Source organism: Anolis carolinensis, chromosome 1 (assembly GCF_035594765.1).
Source record: "Anolis carolinensis isolate JA03-04 chromosome 1, rAnoCar3.1.pri, whole genome shotgun sequence".
In the NCBI taxonomy this organism is placed as follows: Eukaryota; Metazoa; Chordata; class Lepidosauria; order Squamata; family Dactyloidae; genus Anolis; species Anolis carolinensis.
In genome coordinates, this window is record NC_085841.1 from 232,785,548 (window position 1) to 232,807,340 (window position 21,793).

Consider the following 21,793-nt stretch of genomic DNA (forward strand, 5'->3'; position numbering starts at 1 on the left):
GTAACAGGGATGTCAGGAGGGGAGAGGCTGACTACCCATGAAAGGTGCAACAACAAGCCTCCTAACTGCTGCTTCTCCTCCTCTTCCCTCCCCCTGAGCGGAGCCATTTCATGTGCTGCCCAGAAGCAGGGGCACCTTGGTGTCTTTGTTTTTAGGTCTGTTCTTGGAATTATTTGTGTTGGAAAAATGTCATCCTGTACTGCTTAAGTCTCTATGGTTAGATAGGAAGCCTAGAAAAGAGTTAGGGACACCTTCCCCAGTTCTATGCATGCTCTGATTAGGCTTTACTATTGTTTCCTCCTTCCTGTCCTATTTAGGTCAACCCACCCTTTGATGCTTTAGAAATGTGATCTCTCCTAGGGTTGATGTAACTTCACAATTTGGCCTTTGGAATGTTTATGGCCCTAGAGAAGAAGTGACCCACGAAGTTTGGTGACCATTCCATCTTCCTGCTTTGTTCCTAAAGAAGACGCACTCTGTCCGCTCCTATTAGTCAAGATGTAGCTATCTAAATCTTTGTTATTTTAATCTGTCTATGTGTATTAGATCAGATTAGATTAGATAGTTAGCTCCGAAACTTTTCTATCCATCAATGGATTTCTTTTTACCTCAATAAATGTTTTTAAACTTTAAAGCTAACTTTGCATTCCTTTGCCTTCCTGAAGACACAGAGGCCTTCCAAAACTCACACCGCACGTAAGTCTCACTGCTGCATTTTACTCTGCTATTTTAATGGGAATTTACCTCATAAAGAGGGTGATTAGAGCTTAGCAGCTCATCAATTCCCAACAATTTGGGGTGCCGATTCAGAAAATTGAATTGAATTAGATAGACCACATCAGCTCTAGATTATTAAATATGGTTTTCTGTGGGGAGCAGATGGCAACTACTGGATGGCATATGGTCTGTATCAAATACTAGAGCTGATGTGGTCTATCCAATGCAATTTGGATCAGCACACCAAATAACCAAACCAAATCTAAAGTTAACCAAAAACTGATTCGTAACCCTTTTGGTACGAATGTTGGAGAGTGGTCCCTGGTCAAGTTGTCCCTGGTCAAAGAAGATTGGGAACCACTGGAGTAAAGCGTGACAGTGAAGAACTATGTAGATAATGTCTAACAGGAGCACCTGGGCTTTTTGTTCTCTATTTCAACCTATGTTTTGACACTGAAATAGCCTGAGGGATCAAATCTTGGTTTTGTTGGACCTCAGAAAGCATTGTGTTGCTAGGGTCTTTATTATGGATATTTATGGAGGTGAAGGAAGGTCATGGGACTTGTTCAACCTGACTTGTCTCAGTATGCAAGTTTCATTCCCTTGTCCCATCATCAATACAAATGTGTTTATGGAATAAACAACTCAAAGAAACAAGCCCAATTAATTAGAAACTGGATTTATTTTTACTACTTGATTGAATAAAACTTGCATATTAAAAACTAGGTAACTCAACTCTGGAACAAAATATGGTGTTCGGTGACAAGTGATATTGTGACATAAGTGATCCCAGATAGTACAGCAACATGAATAATTTACATGGAGTAAACACAATTTAAAAATTTCTAAGTGTATTTATGAAAAGTTAAGACGGCGTGACAGAAAAGACTAAGCCGGCTGCCAAGGGGCAAGGAAAGCATCGATCCTTCTGTGCTCCTTTGTTCCCTAGATAAAGACTTTAGAGTAAGTTCACTCTCAGTGTTGGCCATTGTCATGCTGATTTATTATACCCAAGCCAGGAAAGTCTAGCAACATGGCACACAGTTCACTAGAGATTTGGTAGGGGCCAAGATCTTTTCTTAAAAAATACTGCTCCAAACTAATTGAATTTCAGTGGCCATGATAAAATAGTAACACTTTTTTTTTCCTTTGAGCTGTTTGACCTTCTCCATTTTTTTTAACTTGGTAGAAGTCCACTAAATTCTAGAAGATAATTTCATCTACCATGGCTACGCTAATTTTTTGGCAGAGATGCAATGCTATGTGTATGTGTGCATTCATGTATACACATACCATCCAAGAAATGCAGAGAAATGACCAGATATACAGGGTTAAAAGAATATAACAACTGAGGCTGTGGAAAAGTTGTAGACTTTCCTCAAATGCATTGGATTCCTTGTATAAATACCTGCCAAAATTGTATCATTTAAATAGGCCTTTAGCTTTTAACTGGTGGTGGCACAAACAGATATTGTGATGGAGCATGCTGTATTTTTAACTTTATTATGCTTTGAAAATATTGTAACTGTTTTAAATGTTTTAATTGCATTTAAAAAAACTTTTGTGTTATATACTTTTAAAATATATTTTATTTGAACTTATACTGTAAGCTGCCTTAGATTCCATCTTGGGAGGAAAGTGGGATATAATTTTAAAAGGTTTTCATTTTAGCCTACTTAACTATCTAGTCTTGATACAACTGGTCATCCTCCTATCTCGTTCAATATATCATTTCTAATTTTATTGAAGTCTGAAAAATTTGCAAAAGTCTGCTGGACAGTCACCTTTAGCTTTGTTATTTTTTTTTGTTGCTACATTGGCAGCCACAGAGCTTTAGAAAACTTCTGGCCCTTACTCAGCACATTTGCTGATGTCAGAGAAAGTGCCCATGCAACTTGGGGAGGGGAGGAGGAAAGGAAGGCACCTCGTTCCCCTCCCCAATTCGCACAGGTCCCTTTGCTAACATTGCCAACTTCACTGAGCAATAGCAAGGAGCTCTCTGGCCACTGCTATTGTGATGAGAATGAAAGCCAAACAAGGTCACAAAAACATATGTTATAGAACTCCAATATGCTGATGATAATGTAATCTGTGCTCATTCAGAAGAAAACCTACAACTTACAGAAGCATGCAAAAAGCTTGCCCTCTCACTGAACATCAAGAAAACCAAAGTGCTCTTTCAGCAGGCACCAGCTAATCCCTCTGCAGTGCCAAAATACAGCTTAATAGTGTAATGTTAGAAAGTGTTGACTATTTCTGCTATCTTGGCAGCCACCTCTCCACAAAAGTCAACATTGACACTGAAATGCAACACTGTTTGAACTCTGTGAATGTAGCATTTTTCCAAATAAAGCAAAGAGTGGTTTAGGATCGGGACATTCATAGGGAGACCAAGATGCTTGCTTATAAAGCCATGGTCTTCCCAACCTTGTTATATGCCTGCAAAACGTGGATGGTCTACAGACGTCACACTCAACTTCTGTAATGATTTCATCAGCATAGCATCTGAAAAATCCTGAAAATCTCTTGGGAAGACAGGCGGACAAATGTCAGCATGCTGGAAGAAGCAAAGACCACTAGCACTGAAGCGATTATCCTCCGCCATCAACTTTGCTGGACTGGCCACATTGTCTGAAGGCCCAACCAACATCTCCCAAAGCAGTTGCTATACTCCCAACTCAAGAACAGAAAATGGAATGTTGGTGGACAGGAAAAGAGATTTAAGATGAGCTTAAAGTCAACTTTAAAAACTGTAGCATAGATACAGAGAACTGGGAAGCCCTGGTCCTTGAGTGTTCTAACTGGAGATCAGCTGTGACAAACATTGCTGTGGAATTCGAAGAGGCATGAATGGAGGGCAAAAGGGAGAAATATGTCAAGAGGAAGGCGTGTCAAGCAAACCCTGACCAGGACCGTTTTCGACCTGAAAATTGATGTCCTCACTGTGAAAGAACATGCAGATCAAGAATAGGTCTCTACAGTCATCTACGGACCCACCTCCAAGACACTACACTTGGAAGACAATCATACTCAGACACAAGTGATCGCTGATGGATGATTAATGATGACTGTTATTATTTAGAACAAAATCTTATTGCAGGCATGCACTGTAGAGTAATCTGTAACTCCTGAGAATATAGAAGTCAAAATATGCATTCTTCTGCAGACTTCAGAATTATAGAAATGAATAATCAAGTATTTATTCCCCAGAGCTCATATTTAATCTCTCATTATTAAAAAAGATATATCATATGCTTAGCATCAACTTCCTACACTCAAATATTTTAATGAGGAATTACTAAGGACACTTGAGCATTTACCTTTAGAAAATATATTAAAGGGGAAGGGGACAGAGCATTGTTCTTGATTTTATGGAAATCACCTCCATGCTCGTACCATACCATTGGCCATCAATAAGGATGGTCAAAACTTCTGTGGACACTCCTTAGAAGGATATAGTATCTGCCATGAGTAAAATCTGGATTGCACCAAAGTGTGTATATAAGGGCATGCACAAATATTTAAAATACATAAACAATTTACTTGTCTGAACGCATCTCCTCCTATGAACCAGTAAGATCACTAAGATCATCTGGAGAGGCCCTGCTCTTGGTCCCACCTGCCTCACAGGCGCGGCTAGTGGGAACGAGGGATAGGGCCTTCTCGGTGGTGGCTCCCCGGCTATGGAACACCCTCCGTGGAGATATCTGACAGGCTCCTACCCTTCTGGGTTTCAGAAAGGCTGTGAAAACATGATTGTGTGCCCAAGCTTTTGATGAGTAAACGATAAAGTCGACATGGCCTGATTTAAGGACGAAGCATGAGGATCTTGGATGAATTGAATTAATTATATATATGTTTTTAAGGTTTTATAATGTATTTAATAATGTTATTAACTGATCTATATGTATTGTTTTGCTATTATGATTGTATTCTTTGGGCATTGAATTTTGCCAATTTTTGTAAGCTGCCCTAAGTCCCCTCGGGTGAGAAGGGCGGGGTATAAATGTTGTAAATAAATAAATAAATATTGGGTGGTAGACCTTGACAGCCCTAGCCTAACAAAAGAACTTCTACTTTTACAAGCCATGGTTGTTGTTATTGCATGCCTTCAAGTAATTTCTAGCTTATGATGATCTGAAGATGAACCTATTATGGAGTTTTCTTCACAAGATTTGTCAAGAGGTAGTTTGACTTTCCTTTCCTTTGAGGCAGAGAGAATGTGGCATGCTCAAGGTCACCCAGTGTATTGCCGAGCAGGTATTTCAACCCTGGTACCCAAGAGTTGTCGTCCATTGCTCAAACCACTACACCACGCTGACTCCCTTAAGTCATAGGTGGTGGTGATTGTTGTTGTTAACTGACATCAAGTCAATGTTGACTTATGGTAACCCAATGGGTGGTATTGAATTACAGATATGATCTAGGCATAAATGAATTAACTGGTGTAAGGGATTTCCTCTCAAGCCTTACTCTGATCCCAAGGTGGCCATTGTACTGAATATGTAGATGCCTTTACTGTTGGTTTCAGTTTTGTAATGCATGGCTGATTCTCATTATCTCTCGGATGAAATATACACAGATGTAGGCAGAAAAGTAAAGATATACTGTGTAATAAGTATGATAAATGTTTAACATTATGCAGGGTCTACACATCTATATAAATAAAAATGTAATGTCCATTTCTGAGGACCTCATATCTCGCAAACTATTTCACTGATTGCTATGGAATTTGGACACAATGTAGTATTCAAACTGACAAGTATTTTGAGCTATTAACATACCTACTATCACAAACCTGTCATACCTGAGACAGGTAAAACCATATCCCTTAGCAATGGCCAATAGATCTATATCCATTCATCCATCTATCTATGTTTACACTCAGAGGCAATCTTTAGAATTCTAGAGTTTACAACAGGACACAGATTGCTTATCACATGGACAATAATATGTTCTGTGTTTCAGACTCGCCAAACCAGATAATCTCCATAGCTGCACAGACAATGGAACCATCACAAATATTGCCTATCTACACTCATTATGAAATCACATATATCTGAAGCCTGCTCTTTCACTGTCCTTTCTCTCCCATTGAACCAGACTGGGCCACAGCAATGCATGACAGGGTATAGCTAGTACAATATAACTTTCTGATTAGAATTAAGTAGCATGAGAACTTTCACATTGTCAGCTCCCATTAAACCAAAGTTCCTGATCCCAATCAGTCCTATTCCTATGTCTGACTACTAGTACTGCAGTGTTACAAAAAAATTCCTCATAGTGTTTTCACCTCTCAATCCCAAATACATAACAACAATAATAACAATAGCAGCACCAGTGAAAGTAACAACAATAGCAAAAAAACTTATATTTTATCCTATAACAATTGCAAGACTAATAACATTTGTACTCTATCACTGTCTGGATGAAATACTCTCTCAATGTGAGTCATTGAACTTTTTTAAAGTAGACTACTATACCAGGATATATATGTTTCAGTTATTTCTCTGAATGTTAGAGATTATTAGTAGATTGAAGCATAAAACGAAATGCCATGGTATCCATTCTGGTCCCCCCCCCCTACTATTTCTTGAAAATACTATGGTTATCATGTGAATGAGATACAAAAACTTCCACACATCTTATTAGTCTTGATGAAGATGTTCAAAACATGATTGTGTATCTTACTGAGTTTTCTTCTTTCCCACAGCATATCCCTTAACAAGAGTAATAATTTAATTCAAACAACTATTACTAAAAGGATTTTGAAATTAGAAATCTGAAAATATCAATGTGTATGAATTTTCACATAAATATTCTATGTTTGTTCATGGATAATGTGACTCACTATCTTTTCCAGGAGCATATCATCTGCATATTATTTATGCCGCGGATTTCATTTTACCTGTTTATGATCTCCAAGATCAATGAAGGAAAATATTGAGATATGACATTATTTATCTTATTGAGTATTCCTTTATCATATTTCCTAAGGCTCTGTTTTTATTATACTGTTGTTTGTGTATTTTAATGTGCAGGTATTTTTTGAAAAGATTTATCTAAAGAACCTAGATGTGGAAATGGAAAGACTGAATAACCTCAAAAATTATTTGAATCCTATTATTATTATTATTATTATTATTATTATTATTATTATTATTATTACGTTTATTTATACCCCACTTTTTCTGTCCATAAGGAGACTTTAATAAGCTTACTTAGAATATGTTTTTCAAATAGGCTTGATTAGAACATGCTGCAATAGCTTCATATGCTTGTTCCTTGCTGCAAAATCAGAGAGGCGTAGTATTCTGTACAAGCACAGGCAACCTAATGCCTTCCAGACATTTTGCACTACAATTCCTATAATTATTACTGCTCAAGACAGCTGGGGCTTATTAGAGTTGTGATTCCAAATATTTTGTTTCTGATTTAGACCAATAATGAATGGCAAACCTAGTTGGCTTTTTTGGTCATTAGTAACACAAACTGCTCTCTGGCCTACTTGCTGCTCTGCAATAGATGTGGAAGTGACCCTCAAATATATGCCTCTTCCAAAACCTTTATAAAATGTCTAGTCTGCATCATTGTTTGTATAAACTAATGTCAAGGGTTCACAATCTATCTGCTCCTTTTTTCAGACTGTGGCCCAGAGTTACACAAACATTGTTATGATGAGATTCACAGCAGTAGTTTTGCACAAACAAGGTCACCCTTGCTTGGAATTCTCTTCTATAACCTAGCATACAATATACTACATAAATGCAAGGGCACAGCTAGGAATAAGGACTAAAAAGCTAAAAGCCAATTTGAACCACATCTTGCGTTAAGTATGTTAATTTACCAATGCGTCCAATGTAGAACACAATCAGACTTGATTGAAATACATTCATGTCTAGAGACACAGACAATACCGTAGGCAACTTTTTCTTATTACGCAGGTAGAGGCAGGATCAAAGTCAAAGCGGTGAGGTCTAGGGATGTAATTCTTTGCTAATTTAATACTGGAAGGAAGCAAAAAGTAATCAGAGCAATTTTGTTCCTGCTTCAAGAAAAAAAATTCTTTGAATACCATAATCTTACTGAACACTATTCTCAGTTTAGAAAATTCACTGAGAAAAAAATCACATGTGATTTTTTTCCAGTCATAAAACCCTTTTTTCCTACACAGGAAACAGCATTGTAGTGCTTTTAAAAATGCTTATGTGATAGAAACAATAATTTTCTACATAGGAAATGCTGTTTTCTGTGCAGAAAATATCAAAATTAGCCAGAAAAAAAATTCCGGGGGGGGGGGGGGGGGTGTTGAAACATTTTTTAGAAAATCAGTTCTGTAACGCAAAATAATTTAGAAATCAGGCTCCAGAGATAAACTTCAGTAGACAGTCATGGGGATTTGGTTAATCGGTTAAAATTTACGAGTAAACCAGGTTTAAAAAAAACTTGAAAAATTTAAGCCCCCCCCCCCCCCCCCCTCGCTACAGCCCTGATATGGGTTTGTTGTTTATTTGTTTTGGAACAGAAGACAGCATTTTCTGTGCAGGAGACAGAATCTTTTGTTTGGTTTTCAGTGCAAAATCAATATCAATATTTGAAGTTTTGCACAGAATAGGTGCCACACTGAAAATCAGTCCAGGATTTCCTTATCAGATATTTCTGAAACTTGAGGAACACAAATATTTTAAAAATATTTTAAAATGTTTTTTCCCCATCCCTACTTAAAACATATATTAAAGGTCCACAACCCAGCAGGGGCTTTTTGACAAGAACCCCTTTTGCCTTCCTCTTCACCACTACAACCTACTTGTTCACCTGCCTCCCACTCTGCCCAAGGCAATAGTGGTAGTGAGAAGATGCCCACTTCCTTATTGGCTTTTCTGGTTCCCAAGCAGATATATCTAGAATGAAGTGGAGGTGGAGAAGCTCAGCAATTATAGTACTTCATAGTAACTCTGGAGAAAGTGAACTAACAGAGAGAGATGCATTACTATGGGCTTCTTTCTCATGGGTCCTGACCACTTGGCATTGGAATTACCTACAGTAGAAAACCTAGGACCTTTCAATCCCAATACCCCTAATTTGTGTGGCCATTATTAAGGGGGTTGTAGAGGTTGGAATTCAAAATATCTAGATTTCCAAAGCCACCCCCTCTGTTCAATGTACAGGTTTCTTTACTTTCTGAACTCAAGAACAGCCTGAACACTAAAATCAAAAGCAATCAAAGGAGCTTTGAAAGAAAAGTAAGAATGTCAGGATAAGAATCATAAGGATTATGGAATGATTAACATAAAAAGAACGAACCAGAATAAGAAGGGATAATGTTGCTGATTTCATTTCAATAGCCTCAAAAAGCATTAAAAATTAAATTGTATGAAACCATAATTCTACCATCTACATTAACTGCAAAGTTCCTTTATAACATTAAATTACAACATTAATTGAAAAAAATACTTCTAATTTTCCATTTGAATATTCTCATTTATATTGATGCCTTTGCCTAATAGAACACACACTTGAAAATTACCTTGTAATTGTCAAAGAGAAACTTATTACAACAGAGTGAAATTGAATTAGTGGGGAAAAAAATCTCAAGAAATGGTTTAAAAGATCAATCTTTGCAAACTGTTTCAAATCTCACTATTCACAAGTTACTTGTTAAAATTTCTTGCTGATTTCATTAACTATGATGAATAATTTACAAACTGCAGGGGAAATTATGTATGTTCATAATGCCTGAAAAACTGGAATATTTCTAAGAAGGAAACATTTGAAAGTTAAGCCGTGTCAAATTTTCTTTTCAGGGAAATAATGCTTTTCAAGGAAAGGGCACAGCTAGCTGAAAAGCTATATTTGCTAGAAAGAGGAGTCATCCTATTATTGCAACAATAAATACACCAAGCATAACTGATGCACTGTACATTTGCTCTACTGTTTTTTTTTTTTTTTTGATATACCTCACCTGATTCTTAGGATCAAGTTTGGGGCAAGGACGTCCTCCATTGTAAGGTTTTTCCTTCAGCCACCTGGACCGAATTTTCACTCCTGTTCCACAAGATGAACTGCAAGGTGCCCAGCTGGACCAGTCGCTTAATTTGCAATCAAATGGACACGGTACCATACAAGGCTGTTCAATGTAACCTAAAATCAGAGGTTAAAAAAAAGACAGGTCATTGGGGTTATGTTAACACAAAGGCCCCTTCTATACTGCTCTATAAAATCCAGATTATCTTATTTTTTTTAGTGTCATGAGCGACTTGAGAAACTACAAGTTGCTTCGGGTATGAGAGATTTGGCCATCTGCAAGGACGTTGCTCAGGGGACAACCGGATGTTTGATGTTTTACTATCCTGTGGGAGGCTTCTCTCATGTCCCCACATGGGAAGCTAGAGCTAACAGATGGGAGCTAACCCCGCTCCCCAGATTCAAAACGCGACCTTTCTATAAGCAGTTTTGCTGGCACAAGAGTTTAACCCATTGTGCCACTGGGCTCCTTTGAACTTCATTTGAACTGGATTATATGGCAGAGTAGACTCATATAATCCAATTCCATCTGAATGATTTATTAATATGCCTTTTTTTACAAGTTTAGAAAAAGAATCCTAGAATTTTCCCTCCTGTGTGTTTTTGCCTAGCCTCCTCGTGGTCCATGATGCCAGCTGCAGTTATCAGCACTATGAATCCAAACTGACGTGAAGATAGCAGGTTGTTCGGCCACTTTTCCAAATCCTTCAGCTGGACATCGAATCTGGGGCTAATTGCACCAGACTTGCTGAGTCTGCCTGTGAGATTAACAACAATCTTTCCAGCTCTGTGGTCATCAATGGTCTCAAATTCACCTATGTAACCATGCTTCATCATCACAGTTAAGAACCGGACAATTACTTTAGAATACGGTCTTATGAGAACTTGATGCTTTCCATGCATTATTATTGATACTCTTAAAAGCATCTGCCAAAACATTCATGTGCACCATGATGCCCACGCAGCAAGATGGTGAAAAAAGACGTAATCCAATTCAAAGCAGATAAATGTGGATGATCTGCTTTGATAATCTAGATTATATGGCAGTGTAGAAGGGTCCACAGATTACTTCCAAGAGGTTTGGAAGCTTATGGACTAGGCTGAAAACCCACAAAGTGATTTACATCTGAGATGACATCCATAGAATTGTGCTATAAAGCAATACTCTTGAGAGTTATCAGTCCTTGAATGGTATATCTGGGAAATTAAGAGTGAATAATTTTATACATTTATAGAGAGGGCTGTTGCAACAAACAGATGGAGAAGCCTCTTAGGGTCCTTGGGATATCCTTGCAGTTGACCTTTTTGCAACATGTCGAGCAAAAACAAAATAGTTGTCTAAATCAACGCTGATCCCTTTGCTCTTCAACAATCCAGAAATGGTCATGTTGAAAGGGATACATGATTTGTACAGTGATTGCATGTTTTGAGTCATTGCATTGAAAGGCGAGAATTCAAACCTATACAAAGTTCAAAAAAGTTAGCTGATGGCAAAACAACTTGATTGAATCCTCTGGTTCTTGACTAGTTTCATCCATTGCATTTTCTAAGATCACATGAAAACACAATGGGCACTGCTTCTGATCACAGGATCACTTGTTACTTTTCTCACTGCTTTGCTTTGGCTGGATCTCTGGTTCCTTACTTCATCCTGACCCCACAACTACTGAGTGTCTATCTGAAGGCCATCACTTACTATGACCCCTACATCTAAGGTTGGCTAAGCTATATCCCTTCCCAGATAAGGAAATTGCTCATGCTGCTGTATTAAATAAAATAGAAATGCTGCAGTAGAGCCTTGAGCTAGATATGAAGCAGTATGCCTTCTTCACTTTTGCATTGAACCAGGTTACAAGGCCGAATAAAACCTTTCTTATCGTCAGACTCTATTACCAAAATACTCGTAACCATTACACATGTCTGAATATCTAAGCTTCAAGGCAATTAATTTTGTAGACAAAGATTGCTAGTATCATTCACTTTCCCCCTTTTTTTGCTGCATATCAGCATTTTGCCAACCTTTTGCACTGCAGGCAGACAACAGACTAATAGCTAAAACAATTTCTTCCATAACAGCTCTTTATTGCAACTCTTTCTCAAACTGCATAATGGTCTAATTTAAAATGTAGACTAATTTGGTTTGTTACTTTGCAGCTGAATGCCATGTACATCTCGAAATCCATTTAAGATAGGCACTGTCGCTGCCCTTCATTATTTATCAGCAATTCCTTTCCCCCAAGTGCCCACAGAATATGATCCATTTGGATTTTGTACGCACTTTCTGATTATGCATTATGAATAACAGAAGATCAAAATATGATCCCTTCTGATTTCTCCCTCTTAACCTTCACTAAGCAAAAAGGATGCCTTCCTTTTACATTATCTTTCAAAATAAAAATAAAATTCACAAGCTATCTCAGTGATAAGGCATCCTACTTCAGCAAAAGACATTGGAGGGAGCAGGAAGAGAAGAGACTGATGGCCAGTTATTGAAGAACAAAGAGTGACAAAGGGTATGTAGGCTACAAACCTCTAATAAGGCCAGAGGTCGCTCCTGATTGTCCAGATTTCATCCAGGGACTTCTGGTCCCTAATATAGAGTAAAATCAGTTAAACTGACTTTACCCCACATTAGCAAAAGTTAAGGAATACTCTGGAGCTTTGGTAAAACATAGGACCAGCCCCGCAATTCAGGGATGGCATAAACAGCTAGGCTGGTTCAAATTCAGAATCGGTCTCACTGTTCACATGGGCCAGTGTTGCCATCCTGTTTTTTTTCTACAGCCCAAAGCACAGAGGGAAAAGGGAATGTCGTTGCAGCAGTGGCCATGAAGCTTGGAGAGAGGTGGGGAATAGTCACCTCTTCCCACTCCCCCCCACCCCCAGCAAGTCACACAAGGTACAGTGAATCAACAGCTCCATCCTGCTGTTGTGGCAACAAGTGATGCAAATGGTAAGGATGGCCATCCATCAGGGCTGCAGCAGCCTTGGACCTGTTGGACAGTCAGGACTCCATTCCACTGTTGCAAAAATTCAAGAACAGTGAGATGTTCTGGCCCAGCTTACCGGTCCGAATGCATCTCCTTCTATGAACTATCTTGGACATTAAGATCTGTCAGGGAGGCCCTGTTCTCAGTTCTGCCTTCTTCACAGGCATGAGTGGTGGGGACAAGAGACAGGGCCTTCTCAGTGGTGGCCCCTCAGCTGTAGAAATCCCTCCCTAGTGAAATTAGATCCCCCCTTCCTCCTAAACTCCAGGAAAAACCCAAAAAGCATGGATGTGGGACCAAGTTTTCAGATAATCTATCAGTGCAATAAGTGAATGCGGAATGGTGAAATGATAACCGGAACGGCCTTGCATTACGATACTGGATTTCGTGATTTTAACAATTTTAATGTTTGATAGGTTTTAGCAGTTGGTTTTAATATATATGTTTATTTTGTTGGATATATGTTTGTGTGGCATCAAATTGGGCCTTTATGTGAGCCGCTCTGAGTCCCCTCTGGGGTGACAAGGGTGGGGTATAAATATGGTTAATAATAATAATAATAATAATAATAATAATAATAATAATAATATCAACACATTGGCAGAATCTAGGGTCAGTCTCCAGGTGCAATGCTTTGAACCAGCCTTGGATTTAGATGCCTATGTAGATGAGCCCAAAGTCTTTTTTATCAGTTGGTCTACCATTCTCTGATACAGGGGGAGACACTGTCCTGTTACCAGTGTTCAAAGGTTTATGTTCTACATTTCTGACTGTAACCAAGAAGTTCTTTACAAACTATATATTAATTAACTTTCAATATAAAAAGGGTGTGTGTGTGTGTGTGTGTGTGTGTGTGTGTGTGTGTGTGTGTGGTTTATAAATGGGATTCATCAGCTGATTACTGGAGGTCAACATTACTCAAACTTCTGGCAGAATATACTACATTCGAGCTTCTGGACAATCTAGTCATCAAACAAAATAAAATAGGATGGAGGATAAAATATAATACGCACCAACTTAATATACTATTCTATCCCAAATTATATGTGACTTATGAACCTTGCGAACAGGAATGAATGCTCAGTTTAATTGAATTCCATTATAGCAACAGCAGCTTACCTTTGTCAACTATAGAACTCCATTAAAAGCACCTCTTTGTTCTTCCAGCAACCTCAAAGTACAATCATTTTGGATTGTTCACACAGACTGTGGGCCAAGAGCTATTGGAAGGCCAGAAGAATTTGACCTTTCCTGTTCAGCCAGGGAAACCACTGGGTAACCTTGTACAAGTCACATTCTCAGTCTCAGAGGAAGGAAAGGGGAAGGCAAGATCCCACCCCAAACAAATCTTGCTAAGAAACGTCCCATGACAGATTCACCTTAGGGTCACCATAACTTAGAAATAGTAATAATAGTAATAATAACTTTGTTCTTATATCCCGCCACCATTTCCCCGAAAGGACTCAGGGCGGCTTACATGGGGACCAAGCCCTGCATAAACAAGGATTTCAAGATAAAATAATTAAAAACATATAACCAATAAGCAATAGAAATAAAACAATTAAAATGAAGAACAAAGCAAAACATCATAAAATATATCAACCGACACCAACTACCAGTAGCCGGAAAAAGTGGGCATGTTCAGATTCAAGAGGGCAGGGCAAGGGCTTGTGCAAAATGCAGACTATAGGGCTGGGGCTGGAAGTAAAGTGCTGAAAAAAACCAAAACAATAAATTAGGGCTGGGCAGATCTGACTGGGAACTACACAGTCATTCAAAGGCACATTGGAACACCCAAGTTTTCAAGTCTTTATGGAAAATTGACAGAGTGGGGGCTAATCTAATCTCCCTGAGAAGAGAGTTCCAGAGCCAGGAGCCACCATCTAGAAGGCCCTCTCCTTTAGCCCCACCAACCATGCTTGTGATGGAGGAAATAGAGGGAGAAGGGCCACCCCGACAGATATTAGAGCTTGCTCCAGTTTGTAGGGGGAGATACGGTCACGCAGATAAGCAGAACCCGTTTGTTTGGGGTTTAGGGCTTTATAGGTAATAACCTGTTCTTTGAATTGGGACATGACTTGAAATGTACACAACAACAGGGCAAAATCCAAGTGTGTACATTGTTCTCTGTTTGTGGAATGGGATTTTACCCTGATTTCTTCTATACCCCCCCCCCCAAATCTCCATAGGTCAATATATATAAAAAGAAATTCAGAGCTTCATTGAGATAGGTGTAGCTAGAACTACTCGTAGTTATTTGGTTTGTAATTTTGCTACTGTCTGTTGAAAAACATCATTTTGTTGTTTTCCACTTGTTAAATGTTGAATAGGGACCCAATGATCAAAAATAGATGCCTTTATCATTGCATTACACTAAAATACACTGAATCAACTTGTGCAAATCCACTTCTTATTGAGTAATAGTAACAAAAGGATAAAGGTAACTTTTATTATCCCTCAGTCTTCTCTCTCTCTCTCTCTCTCTCTCTCTCTCTCTCTCTCTCTCTCTCTCTCTCGGCAAGCAAGATGTAGAGGCTTAAGTGTTGGACTGGAACTGAGAGACCAAAGGCTCAAAATCCTGCTCAGTCCTGGAAATATCTGTGGGTGACTGTAGGTATGACACGCTCACTCATACTAAGGTGAAAACAATGGGAAATCACCTGTGAATCTTGCCAAGAAAACCTTAGTGGAAATTAACTTGGAGGTACATAACAAAAACAAATCAATACATTGACCCTACCTTTCAAACACATTCCTAAGGTGCTTGCAAAAAATCTTATCATATTTATGTTATTTTATGAGACTCATGTGCAGAGGGCTTCCAGCAGGTCATTCCAGACACACACTCATGAGACCTGTGGACTGTTACCTTATTCATTGTCATACTTATGGCTTCTATTTCTTTTTCCTTATGAATTAAACAATAGTGGAGAAAACACTCTGATACTTTCTAGTACTTCACTGTAATGAAATGTGGTAGTTGGCTAAAACGTAGTACAGCATTGCAGTAGAGTTTGCACTGACCATTTGCCATCAATACAAAGAGTGACTCTGGGTTGTTTGGGAGTCCACAGTGGATGATGCCTTTGTAAAAATGCAGGTTGATGATGTTATAAAAAAAGAATTTCCCTCTCCATAACAATAAATCCTTCACAGACCTAATCTGTTTTATCAATCCATGCACCTCAACCACCAATGTCAACAGAACTAGCTAGGCAACCTTGACTAAAGGCTGCAAAAAGGGATTCAGAAAAGAGTGGAATTAAAGACTTAGAACCTTGGACGAAGCTACAAGGAGAACAGGAGGTTGCATGTGAGACATAGAACTAGACAGGTTGAATGGTGTTAGAAGGCAGCCTGGCTACAGGAACTTTAATATGTATTTTTTTAATGTATTAGCTGTTCTGGCTTGTTATGCAAAAGTCTTGCTCAGGATATAACTAGGCAGCTTCTCCACACATTACTGCCCTCACTGGATTCTAAAGCACAAGGCAGAAGAACAAGGATATTTCAAACAAACTCATATTTACACACACACACACTGAACATAGTATGTAACTAATGAGTGGTCCAAGAGCGTGCAGGGATATGTTATTTCTTTTCCCCCCATTCATAAGTAAACAAAACAAAACCCAAAATACAAATCATGGCTTGAGGCCAACATGAATAAAATGAAGGTCTTGGAGAGAATGCTAAGGGAATGTGCATGGTCAAAAGGTGAATCTTGAAAATGCCGTGTAGAAACATAGTCAAGCTCTCCTTAATAAAAAAGCCAGAATTTCCTGGACTATTTCATAGCTTATCTGAAACTCTGCTACAAGTGTTATAGCTACACAGTATCATAAAAGAACATTAAAATGACAAAGGAATGAAACCTTCAGCATAATTTCTGAAGCAGATGCACCTCTAATCTAGCCAGCTTTAATCTTATTTACCTCCACTAGTGGCTTACTTAATTAACAAACTTTCAACAGCTTGGCAAGAAAACTGAAAGGTGCCTCACAAAACTCAAGGACTTTTAATAGAACACCATGCATCACTTCAAGTATCAGTGACAATGATGATAATGATTTTCCTTAAAGCAGACTGATTGTTTTTCTTCAAAAATATTCTTTTTTGAAATACAATAGTGTATAATAATAGAGAATAAATAAACTAATGATCATGCCTATGCAAATAAGATTTCTGTTCAGTATCTTGTTTCTCCTGTACCCAGGCTATGTATGTAGTGTGAAAGCTAAAGAGATATATCAGAATCATCAAATTCCTTCCCTCTCCATACTTTCAGAGATTCTTTACACTAGCTGAAATCCCCAGACTCACCTTGAATGTAAGGCTGGCAATATTTAGGATGTACAGATACTTCCAGTCAGTATCAGAAGTTTGAACTGACTTTGTCTCAATAGCTGGCTTAGATCTGATTCAAACTGGATACAAATGCAAGTAAAGTGATTGGATCATGATCATGTCCCTGTCATTCTTGGTCAGGCACAGAACTCCATGAAATCTCCTGGCCATTGCATCAGAACATGGTAGCTGCATGATCAGCATGAAGAAATGGGTGGACCTTCTCTTTCTCCCCGATCGTGCAAACATCCAATTCTGATGTAGGCGAAGGTGCCTGCTCAACCAGCCAATCTCCCTTTCGTTTTTCCTGGTAACACAGGCATCCCTGCCATTATCAAAATGGTGTGCCTGCTTAACTAGGAAGAAAAAGGAGATACCATTCTAATTTTCATGCTGGTCACACAGGTGCCCGTATTCTGACATCAGCAAAGTTCATCAAATGGACAGCAGTTGAGCCATCCTATAGCTACTCAGCAGGCCTTGAAATTAAGTAACACAGGCCCTATCCTTGTCACCAGTTGCACTTTATTTTACCCCCTGGCTCTATGTTATTTTGTTGCATTAGCCCTAGCCCAGTCTCCACAGTTGTCCTGGCCCATCCTATAATTCTGTCCATTGGTAGCCCAACATCACCCAATGCAATAGTCCTGAAACTGGTTTCATTGTGTAAGACTGCTCTGGGGGAGAAGAGCAATGCATAAAATAATAAATAAATAAATAACGGTGTGTTATGTGTTTTCTATGTTGGTGGCGAAGTGCGTTAAAGCACTGAGTTGGAGACCGAAAGGCCCCAGGTTCAAACCCCGGGAGCGGCGTGAGCGGCCGCTGTTAACCCCAGCTCCTGCCAACCTAGCAGTTCGAAAACATGCAAATGTGAGTAGATCAATAGGTGCCGCTCCGGAAAGAAGGTAACAGCGCTCCATGCAGTCATGCCGGCCACATTACCTTGGAGGTGTCTACGGACAACGCCGGCTCTTCGGCTTAGAAATGGAGATGAGCACCAACCCCCAGAGTCAGACATGACTGGACTTAACGTCAGGGGAAACCTTTACCTTTACCTATTGAATGCTTACCTATGTTGGAAACTGCCCTAAGTCCCTTCCGGGGAAATAGAGAGATATATAAATAAAGTTTGTTGTTGTTGTTGCATGGCCAGCTAAGAGAAGTGGTGGTGACATCAAGGACGTAAAATCCATGCTGCCCCAACTGAGTGGCTGCACTCCCCTGCCAGATTCAGCATTGAGAAGCCAGATTTGGGGCTGCTTGGGGCACTTTTAAATTGAGCTAAGCTGTCCAACATAGGCATGACCTTAATGTTAACAGCAAAAACTGTTTTGTGCCTTTTTTTCACAATATTAACAAGGGGGTGCATAATAGGTCTCTTCCCATCTATCTTCCCCTTTGCTTACCATGATGTATCAAGATGATTGAGGAAAGCTTGAGGAAAGGGTTTTTTTGGTACTAAAACTCTTAGAATCCCATGCTGATTGGGCAATTTTAGGAAGTGCCATCCTTTTAAAAAGTAGATTTTGCAAATTCCGAATTGACAGAACAAGCACCGAAACTAATGTAATTCTGAATATCATTTATTAGTGATATCATTAATATCATCCCGGAACAAGCACCTTAGGCAAAGAGAGAAGTTCTAGGTCCAAAAGCAGGGGTCATTTGAGTTTTCTGCCTACCGTCCTTTCAGTACCAACGGTAGTTCCCTCATCAGTAAATGTAGTCATTTTGAGTATTGTCCTCAATGAACAAACTTTCCTATCTGCCAAATTTGTAAAGACACTCCTTCTTCAAAAATTTCCTCCTCTTCAACAAAGATTTGCAATATAAATACATACAAACTGGGTGGTTTTGTGCAATGGGTCTGAGGCACATTTGCCCTTGGGTCTCCCCATAACCTCTAAATATGGTTAAAAATTGGAGAGATCCCCAGAAGTGCCTGCCAGTCTACTTCAGTTTTGAAAATGAGGGTTGTAATAAAATGTTAAATAGTTGGGGGTGACCTACAAGTTATTTAAAAGGTGAATTGCCACTCCTGGAGATTAGCTGTAATTTAAATTATTTATAAATGTAGAGGATGAGCACAAGTGGAAGTTCACAACTTAACACTCTGAAGTTCACAGATTTCCTCACTATATTATTTTTCACAGCAAACTGAAATCCAACTTTGCTAAAATCAAGCACTTTTTAAGTGTCCTTAATTTCAGTGGGAAAATTAAATTCATAACCACGTAACTTCCTTTGAAATCAAGAGGATTTAGCTTAGTCTAAAGTGTCATCATACATTTTAATATACAGTACCATGCTTACAGAATGTAAAATCGGTTTATAAAAGAACGTATTCTTGGTAAAGAGTGCAGAAGATACAATCATTTATTCTCAAAAGTTGTATCTCAGATAAAAATTATGAAGCAAACTGGTAGGACAGTTGGATAATTAGGGAAAACTAAAAACACTTCGTGTCATTGAAGCAGCCATGCACAATGAGCATATAATAACATTAATGTGATTTCTTCCTTAGCTGCACTGCTTTCTCCTTAACTGAGATTAACATCTAATAATTTTATTGCAGTCCTTGTTTGTGCCTACTAAGGGAAATCTTAAAGACACCAGGGTCTTTGTTAACTAGGATGATGTAGTTATTGCTAAAAGCCTTCAATAGTTTAACTTCCAGTTCTTTTGACTCCAAAAGGAATATGCGTTATGAAATGTTCTGAAACAAAAGCAAGCAAAAATTAGCACCTATCTACCGTGTCTCCCCAAAAATAAGACAGTGTCTTATATTAATTTTTGCTCCCAAAGATGCTCTAGATCTTATTTTCAGGGGATGTCTTATTTTTCCATGAAGAAGAATTCACATTTATTGTTGAACAAAAAAAATGAACATTTATTATATACTGTACAGTAGTTGTCATCATTAACCAGCATAACCAGACAAACTGTGAATCCTAATGATAAATACACACAGATGTCTATACTAGACAATGTCGAAGAGATAAGCTAACACTATAAAGGTTCAAAACTGTGAATCCTAACAAGAATTTCTTGTTACTACCATTATTTCCATGTACAACACTCTGGTACATACATTTACCGATCCTGCATGCTCTGGTGTTTTGTTCGGCGGGCATGCTTCCAAACAAAAACTTTGCTAGGTCTTACTTTCAGGGGAGGCCTTATATTTAGCAATTCAGCAAACCCTCTACTAGGTCTTATTTTCTGGGGATGTCTTATTTTAGGGGAAACAGGGTAGGCATTAAAGCTCCAGAGGTTCATAACATCATATTTCTTTATTTATCTAAATTATTAGTCAAGGATAAGGTTTCTTTTTAATGTTTAAGTATGTGTATTACAACAATGTAGACAGAGCAGTACAGCCAACTCACACTGCAAAGTGATCTGTAATTTTCTATGCTTTTATTCAATTTAGAATAAAATGGCATACTTATTTCCTTGTAAATTTTCAATTTTGTCACTTGTTCACAGAAATACATGTTGCAAGTGGTCAAATCAAGACACAGCAGCAGCATTCCCACAATATATTAAATTTGAAAAATAGCCATATTAGTCAATTGTAACATTAAAAAGAAAAATTAAGGTGAAATGGTATCTATCCAAACCTTTAGGGATTAATATCCATGGAGCCCATGCATGGGCTCCATGGATATTATCTCCAGTACATATGGATAAGTGGGTTGATGCTAAAATATTCATTAGTCTTAAAGATGCTGCTGTATTTCTCCCTGCCTCCTTCTCTTTTCTCATTTTTATTTGTGACCGTGATATTTATTTGCAATTCTACCTCAAGAACTCAAGGTGGAAAAAACTGGCAAAGTAGCTCATGTTGAGAAAGTTCTCATTGAGCTCCTTTCTCAAAGGGCTCTGCAATGGCCATAATTCATAATAAGAACAATGATTTCCAAGTGTCAAGGGAATGACGTCTGTAATTGCCTGATGAGGAACTGAAAGCCTATCTATTTTCTTTTGTGATAATAACTGAACAACACTTTTAAAGTAGAAGTACCTAGAGACAGCATGTTTCCGTCTTTCTAACTATATTATGGTTATGTGTAGGCCACTTCTGGTTTCACTCTAGGACTTTTCAGGTTAAAACAAGGTGTACTTTCTGTTCTAGTTAAGATTGTCCCCAGGGGACTTTAGGAAATGTAATTATTTGTTTTTCCACAACAAAGAATTTGGGACTGAGAGGGGCTTCTGGCACTCAGGGCAGGGGACGGCATTATAAATTTAGACATATCTTAATAATGCTATTTATTTCAGACAGCTTGCACACGTGAATTTGTGACATTCAAGTCTACAAAGCCACATACATTAGATTAATAATATGTAAAAAGGTCTTGAAAATATTTAAGGGTGAAGGAAGATTCAAGCTAATGCTTACAGAAACAAGTGGGCTTTCTTGACTGAAAGTGAAGAACCATTATACTAATAAGTTAAGCTGTGGACCATTTGCTTCTTGACATGTTTTTCTTGCTTATGTACACACTGACAATGTCTCCTCTGCGCCTCTATGGATCATTATAATACCAATGATTTCTGACACTTGGAAAGAGTTGCCCTCCAACAGACATGCAACAACTCTTTGCCTGAGGCAGATCCTCCTTGCTGAGTGGCAACAGCTGTTTTCCAGTTAGACACAAGGGTTATCATTTCAATCATGGATAATAACTAGTGAAACAAAAGCCAAA

At 38.5% G+C, this 21,793-nt stretch overlaps 1 protein-coding gene and 1 pseudogene across 1 annotated transcript in view; both read right to left on the reverse strand.

The window, feature by feature from the left end:
- Nucleotides 1-21,793, reverse strand: part of thsd7b (thrombospondin type 1 domain containing 7B) — a 629,413-nt gene that overhangs the window by 119,961 nt on the left and 487,659 nt on the right. The window contains exon 15 of the mRNA XM_062966810.1: nt 9,680-9,858. Within this exon, the coding sequence (XP_062822880.1) occupies nt 9,680-9,858 (179 nt within the window). The remainder of the gene's footprint in view (nt 1-9,679; nt 9,859-21,793) is intronic.
- On the reverse strand, nt 9,920-10,832 carry LOC100567498 (small ribosomal subunit protein uS8-like; annotated as a pseudogene).